Source organism: Petaurus breviceps, unplaced genomic scaffold, assembly GCF_028583685.1.
Source record: "Petaurus breviceps papuanus isolate PSGF00001 unplaced genomic scaffold, PetGlider_PUasm1.0 90964, whole genome shotgun sequence".
Taxonomy (NCBI): domain Eukaryota; kingdom Metazoa; phylum Chordata; class Mammalia; order Diprotodontia; family Petauridae; genus Petaurus; species Petaurus breviceps.
Genome location: NW_027187387.1, coordinates 13,380 through 20,516, shown reverse-complemented (window position 1 = coordinate 20,516; position 7,137 = coordinate 13,380). Strand labels below are relative to the sequence as shown.

General features: G+C 59.5%; 1 protein-coding gene across 1 annotated transcript in view; it reads right to left on the bottom strand.

Moving 5' to 3' along the window:
* LOC138152827 (neurabin-1-like) overlaps nt 1-5,670 on the bottom strand; it is a 10,897-nt gene extending 5,227 nt beyond the window's left edge. Inside the window, exons 1-3 of the mRNA XM_069076873.1 lie at nt 4,281-5,670; nt 3,950-4,056; nt 3,571-3,748 (exon numbers count right to left, since the gene is read on the bottom strand). Of these exons, the coding sequence (XP_068932974.1) occupies nt 3,571-3,748; nt 3,950-4,056; nt 4,281-5,492 (1,497 nt within the window). The 5' untranslated portion in view covers nt 5,493-5,670. The remainder of the gene's footprint in view (nt 1-3,570; nt 3,749-3,949; nt 4,057-4,280) is intronic.
* Nucleotides 5,671-7,137: the final 1,467 nt, after the last annotated feature.

Genomic DNA, 7,137 nt, shown 5'->3' with positions numbered 1-7,137 from the left:
AATTACATGTATGTGGGGAGTGTAAGCACATACGGATTAGTGTGTGTATCAATGTGTGTGTGTAATTATGTATGTGAGGGAGTATAAGCACATATGGATTAGTGTGTGTATCATGTGTCTGTGTATCAATGTGTGTAATTACGTGTATGTGGGGAGTGTAAGCACATATGGATTAGTGTATGTGTATCGATGTGTGTGTATCAATGTGTGTGTAATTTACATGTGTGGGGAGTGTACGCACATATGGATTAGTGTATGTGTCAATGTGTGTGTAATTATGTGTGTGGGGAGTTTAAGCTCATATGGATTAGTGTGTGTATCAATGTGTGTGTAATTATGTGTACGTGGGAAGTGTACACACATATGGATTAGTGTGTGTATCAATGTGTGTGTATGTGTATGTGGGGAGTGTAAGCACATATGGATTAGTGTGTATCAATGTGTGTGTGTGATTATGTGTATGTGGGGAGCATAAGCACATGTGAATTAGTGCGTGTGTATCAATGTGTGTGTAATTATGTGTGTGTGGGGAATGTAAGCACATATGGATTAGTGTGTGTATCAATGTGTGTGTAATTACATGTGTGGGGGGAGTGTAAGCACATATGGATTAGTGTATCAATGTGTGTGTAATTATGTGTATGTGGGGAGTGTAAGCACATATGGATTAGTGTATCAATGTGTGTGTGTAATTACGTGTATGTGGGGAGTGTAAGCACATGTGGATTAGTGTGTATCTCAATGTGTATGTGTAATTATGTGTATGTGGGGAGTGTAAGCACATATGGATTAGTGTGTATCAATGTGTGTGTAATTACATGTATGTGGGGAGTGTAAGCACATATGGATTAGTGTGTGTATCAATGTGTGTGTGTGTAATTATGTGCATGCAGGGAGTGTGGCTGTGTATGGATGAGTGTGAGTGTGTGAGCACGTGCACACCAAACCAAAGTGGGACTGCTCATTTCTGGGAGACCCCAGCCCAGTACTAGCCAGCTGGACCACCCACGGCCCCAGGCACAAAGACAGCCAAGCCCAGGAGCCCAGAGCAGGGAGCTGGGAGCCGGAGCCTGGGAGGGAAGCTAGGCAAGGGTGCCTAGGCAACACTGTAATTCAAAAGAGATACACTTGGGGCAGACCAGCTGAGCAGGGGGATGACTGGGCACCAGGCCTGGAGTCAGGAAGCCTCATCTCCAAGTTCAAAGCCAGCTTCAGACACTAGGTGTGTGGCCCTGAGCAAGTCATTTGAGCCTGTTTGCCTCAGTTTTCTCATCTGTCACATGAGCCAGAGAAGGAAATGGCAAACCAAACCGCTCCAGTGTTTCTGCCAAAAAAAACCCTCACAAAGAGACATGCCTGAAACAAGGACCCAACACAGGGTGCCTGGAGACAAAAGCCTCAGGGGCCTGGTGTCTGTCCAGGAGGTTCTGGGAGGAGCCTCCAGGGAGGGCCTGGATTCCAGGGGAAGGCGAGGCCTCTCCACTTAGCCCCGGAAGACCTCATAGTTCAGACCTCAGCTCTTTACCACTGGCTCCTGGGTCTGTGTCCTTCCCCATGGTCCCAGGATCCCTCTTCAGAGCATGAGAACTTTCCCTCAAAGGCAGACTCCACCAGCTACCAGTGGGAATCTCGTACTACCCCCCACTGGAATGGAAGCACCCCAAGGGCAGGCCTGTTGGCTTTTTATTAGACTGACTAAGCCCCAGCTCACTGCTTCCAGGTGCAGGGACAGCTTGATGCCACAGCCATACCCTAACCCTGACCCCCAAGACCTCAGAGCAGGAGCTGCTGCCCCTGCCCAAAAGATTCTCAAAAAAGGGTTTTTTTTTAACAAGAAATTTCCAGCTGTTTCCCTTCTAATGGGGAGCTGATTCACCTATAGGACCATATGAGAGCAGCCAGGCTCCCTCCTAAGGCACCTGGACGGTCCAGAGGGCACCCCAGGGTGACACCTGCCCAGGAGGGAGCAGCAAGCCAGGACCAGGAGCCAGTGACCTGTGCCGAGGGGTGGGGCTCAAGAAGCAGAAGCCTCTGCTGACCCAGCTTCTTACCAGACCGCAGGAGGGATCTCGGCCCAGGATCAGAAACCACCATTGCCTGGGCTGAGGAGGCCCTGAAGGAGTGTGGGGAGAAGAGGCAGAGATCCCAGAACAGGCAGCACAGGGCTGTCCAGCAATGGCTGGGCTGCTCCAGGAGGCAGGGAGCTGCCCATCACTGCCAGAGCTCAGGCACACGGTCCCGGAAAGGATCTCTCTTCCCATCTTTCTCCCCAGCTCATAGCTACCTGGCACACCAGGAAAGGCCCAGTCCCACTGCCTTCTGTGGCCTCCCCCTCCGGTTCCCCAGGACACTCCTCTTTCCTCCAACCCCAAAGTCCAGGTTTATGGCCAAGATCAAATCTACCCAAGAAGGGCACGTCAATCCACACCCCAGAAGCTGCCCTCAAGTCCCAGGAACTTCCCAGAGCAAAATGCCCTCCCCAGCCCCTCCCCACCCCCAGGGGCAGCTTTTCAGATAGAAGGCACAGGTGCAGGTGCAGGGCAGATGGCCCACAGTGTTTGCATTAGTAATTTCCTTTCTGAAACTCCCAGCACAGGGCTAGGCAACAATGGGGCAGAGGAAAAAGTCAGCAGGGTCTGGAGTCATGAAGTGCTGAGTTCAAATCCAGCCTCAGACTAGCTGTGTGGCCCTGGGTAAGTCATTTAACCCTGTTTTCCTCAGTTTCCTCATCTGTAAAATGAGAAGGAAATGGCAAACCCCTCCAGCATGGGTCACAAAAAGTCAGACACAACTGAAACCAACTGATCTAGGTGCAAAGTAAGCTTTGCAGGATGAGACAAATCCAAAACCTATAAAGGTTAAGCTCCTTAGGCCTTTCTCCTCAAAGGAGGGGACTCCCAGACCATCCTCCATGAAATAACAGTGCCAGAAATCTAACTTTTCAAAAGCAAACAAATCCATCTTGTGTGCATTAACAGTGGCTGGTGTGAAGGGGGGCCCTGGTGTGAGAGGAGCAGTGGGAAGGGGGGTCCTGGTATAAAGGGGGGGGGTGGAGGGAAGGAAGGGCCTGGGGTTGAAGGGGGGCAGGTGGGAAGGGCCTGGTGGGATGGCAGGGGGCTGGTGTGAAGGGGGGCAGCAGGAAGGGGTGGCCTGGTGTGAAGGATGTGAAAGGGGATCTTGGTCTAAAGGGGAACAGTAAGAAGGGGGACCCACATTTACCCCTTGCCCTGTCGTGCCCTGGGGTCATCCTCCTCCCTCCTCTGGGATTTCTCACCCTTCTCCCTGTCCTCCATGTGGAAAATCTTCCTTTTGTAAGCCATTTTCCCCATTAGATTTGAAGCTCCCTGAGGACAAGGGACCCCACACACAATGTCCAGTCCTTCTCAGGAAGGCCCAGAACTTTCTATCTGATGGCTTATCTAATGTGTGGGCTGAAAGTACAGCTGTAGGGTGGCCACCCTCTGACCCACAGGCCATGTGGCCTCTCCTGCCCAGACATGGAAGAGGGCCCAGAAGGGGGTAAGTCCCCAGAAGCTGTCCTCATCCCAGGCCCTGTCCCAGGGAGGGCACCTGGAGGGAGCTGGGAGGACACAGGCCTGGGGCTTCTGCAAGACCGTGGGGAGGCAGAAGAGGCAGCAGCTTCTCCAAGCAGGTCCCACAAAGGAGTCGAGGAACAGTGAGCCCCCCCAGAGTCCTGCCCAGGAGGCTTAGGCAGCCAAACTCCAGGAAAGGAGGCCCAGTATGATTGCTACAAGGGGATGCGGGCACTTCCATCAGGAGCCAATAATATGACCAAGAGACTCAATGTCCCTGTGCCAGGAGCCCCATGAGGCTGCGGGCTTGAGCAACAGGTGGAAGACCTGGCATGGGGGTCACCAGGCAGTGCCCACAGCCACAGTGGGGTCTGATCCTGGGGCTCCCCTCTGAGGACCTCATGAGTAGATGGCACCTGCTGGAGGCCTCAGGCACTGCCTGGGAAGATGCCTGAGGAAGGCCACTCCTGGCTCTGCCCTGATCTGTACCCAGACTGGGCCCCTTCCTGAAGGTCTGACCCACCTGTGGGAGAGCAGCCCAAAGACCACCGCAGGGGCTGCTGGCTGTAGGCTGCTCGGCCCCTACTGAGCCTTCCCCAGCCCACTCCTCTGGATGCCTCCACAGAATAGGCTAGTTGGGTGCCCGCCTCCCGAGGAAGGGTGCTGGTACAAGCAAGGCCAAGTAGGCCACCAGCCCCAGGAGCCAAGCAAGACCTTCGCTGCCTGTCCAGAAGGTTGCAGACTCACCTTGATGGGCGCCCGGCTGAACTGGATCTTACGATTGGCCGGGATGTCCTCTTCCGCGGGCAGGCCGCTGATTTCCAGGTAGCCTCTGCTGGGCTGGTAGTCCTGGTTCTCCTCGTCATCATGGTCATCCGGCTCAGTGCCCGGCTCTCCCCAGTCTGAATTATACCTGGACCGCACCCGGTAGACGTTGTAGTCCGTGTGCATGTAGACGTGGGAGCTCTGGGCAGCATTGGCCTCTTCAGGCGCTAATTCTTTGCCAGGGGCATCCCCCGAGCTGAGAGCAGCCCCTGCCAGGCGATCCCCGGGGAGCTGGGGGGCCTCTGGCTCTGTAGGGGGGGCCTGGAGCTCATCTGGTGCTGCTCTGGCAGGCCCTTCTGGCTTTCCTGGGCCCCTTACTTGTTGGGCAGCTGCTGGGTCCTCCGAGGCCAGCCGGGGTCCCACCTCCAAGGCCCTGGGAGCTGCCTCCTCCGGGACCTGGCCTGTACTCTCAGCCTCAGCCCCGCGGGGGTCTGAAGAACCCCACGAGTCAGGCTCCTTGAGGGGGCTGGGGGCCTCGGTGCCAGTCTCGGGGTACTCTTCATGGTTCTCAGTGAGGGGGTCCGAGTTCTCAAAAACCGCGCTGAGCTGGCTCACGGTGGGGGACACGGCCTCGGGCCGCGAGCTGAGGCTGTCCAAGGAGTCCGTGCTGCCCCTATTGGACTTGGCACCCGGCCAGTCGTCTGGCCCCTCGGCCGCGGGCCGCTCCGACTGCGGGGAGCGCCGACTGTTCCTCTCGAACATGCGGCGGGTCTCCGAGAACTTGGAGTAGGAAGGGCCATCGTGCAGCGTGTCAAACCTGCTGATGCGCTCCGACACGGACGACTCGAGCTTCAGCACGCAGCCGTCCGCCTTCTCCAGGAGCTCCTTGGGCCTCCCCCGCCGGGGCGGCGAGGGGGGCCCCCCTTTGGCCCTGGCCTTGGGGGGAGCGGCCGCCGGCTCGCTGGGCTCCATGCCCATCTGCATGAAGAGGTTCTTAATCCTGTTGACGTTGGAGCCATATTTCCTGCCCCGGCTCTGCTGGGAGCCCTCCCCCTCTTTGGCCTTGGGGTCCCCCTCCGCCTTGGGCTTGTCAAAGGCGCTCTTGAGCGCCTGGAATTCCGTGCGGTAGGCATTCCGGTGTGGAGAGGCGCTCCGCAGGGTGCTCCGCTCCCCCGAGGGCTCGGTTTTCATCATGTTGGCATGAGGGCTGCAGAGCTCACGGGCATGGCCCGGCCCGGCGGGGGGGGGGGGGGCTGGCGCGGGGGGCCCCCTGGCTCAGGGGCAGCCGATCGTCGGGAGGCGGCTGGGCAAAGGAGCAGAGGTGGCCGGGGAGGCTGAGGCTGGAGCTGCGGCGGAGCCGCCCACGAGGCTCATCTGCAACAGACAAACGGGGGGCTGGAGGCCCGGCCCAGAAAGGGGGCGCGGGCCCCCGCCCCCGGCTCCCCACGCACACGCGCGCACACGCACACAAGCTGGGGGAGGCGCACCCCTCCCCCTGCAGCAGGCACCCTACAGGGGGAGGGGAGGGGGGGGCGGAACCCCGAGTGCCCCCTCCCCGGCGCGGGGGCCGATCTCCCCCACCCCCGCCCGCGGGCACGCGCACACCCACCTGCGTCCGCGCCGCGCCGCGCTGAGCCCGCGCCCCGGCCTCCCAGGGCCCGAGCCTCGTCCGCGGCCTCGGGTCCTCCCAGTCCTCCGTCCGGTTCCAGGGCCCGCGACCTTCCTCCCCCTCCTCCTCCTCTTCTTCCTCCTCAGCAGCGGCCTCCGCCCCCCGTGCGCGCGCGCTGGAGACGCCGCGCGTGACCCCGGCCCGCACCCGCGCGCGCACGCGCGGCGCCTTCCAACGTGGGGAGGGGGAGAGGCGCGGAGCGGGGGGCGGGGCCTGGGCGGGGCGCCGCCAGAAGAGGCGGGGCCAGCCTGAGCGGGAGGGCGGGCGGGGGGCTGCAGTAGGGGGGGGGGGGGCCCCGCGGCCGTCCGATTCTGCCCGGGACCCTGTCCCGGCGCTTGGGGGCCCCCTCCCCTCGGTCCCCCGCCAGGGACGGGGCCGGGACGGAAAACTGAGGATGCTCCGAGCCCAGGAGGGGAGCAGAACCGGGGCACAGAGAGGACGACCCAAAAGCCGGCGGAGGCCAGGCCCTCGGACCGGACTCCCCCTCCTTGTCCCCTCCCCCGGCCGCCCCGCCTCCTGCCGGAGGAGTCGGGGGCCCCCGGAGACCGAGTGAGGCGTCCGCCGGGCCACGGCCGTGGGCATGGAGGCGACGGGGGGGGCTTTGTTTCCCTCCCGGCTTCTGCTCCTCAGTGGCGGGGAAGGGAGACAAAGGCAGTGTTTGTTCATTGGAAAAAAAATATGATGAAACCAAACCCATGTGGAGGGACTTCGTGTGCGCTCTGGACAGCAGACTTCTCGCCCTCAGCGGAGAGCGGCGGCGGGGGAGGAGGGGGGCGGGCAAAGGAGAGGGAGAACTCGGAAGTAAAAATGAACATTTGAACATTAAAAAAAAAAAAAGTTCCGCCCCAACGCCTCTTCCAGGACGGCCTCCCAGATTTCCTCCCACCCCTCGCGGTTGCTTTCTTTTTATTCTGGATCTCCTTGGCTTTCACTCGGCTCCGGGAGGGTGGGGACCGTCTCCCCAGGCAGGATCTAGGCCTCGCTCCAGTCTCGGAGGATGGGGTCACCCCAGCACTAGCGCTTCCGAGCTCAACCCCCTTCTCCTCGACTGGGGACCTTGCTTGCCCCCTCAACAATTCCCACCCCGAAATCTTTTCTCTTTCCCCAGGTACTAGTTCGGAGTCTGTCAGGTCTTTAAAAAAAAAAAGAGAGACTTCTTGAAAGGGGGGA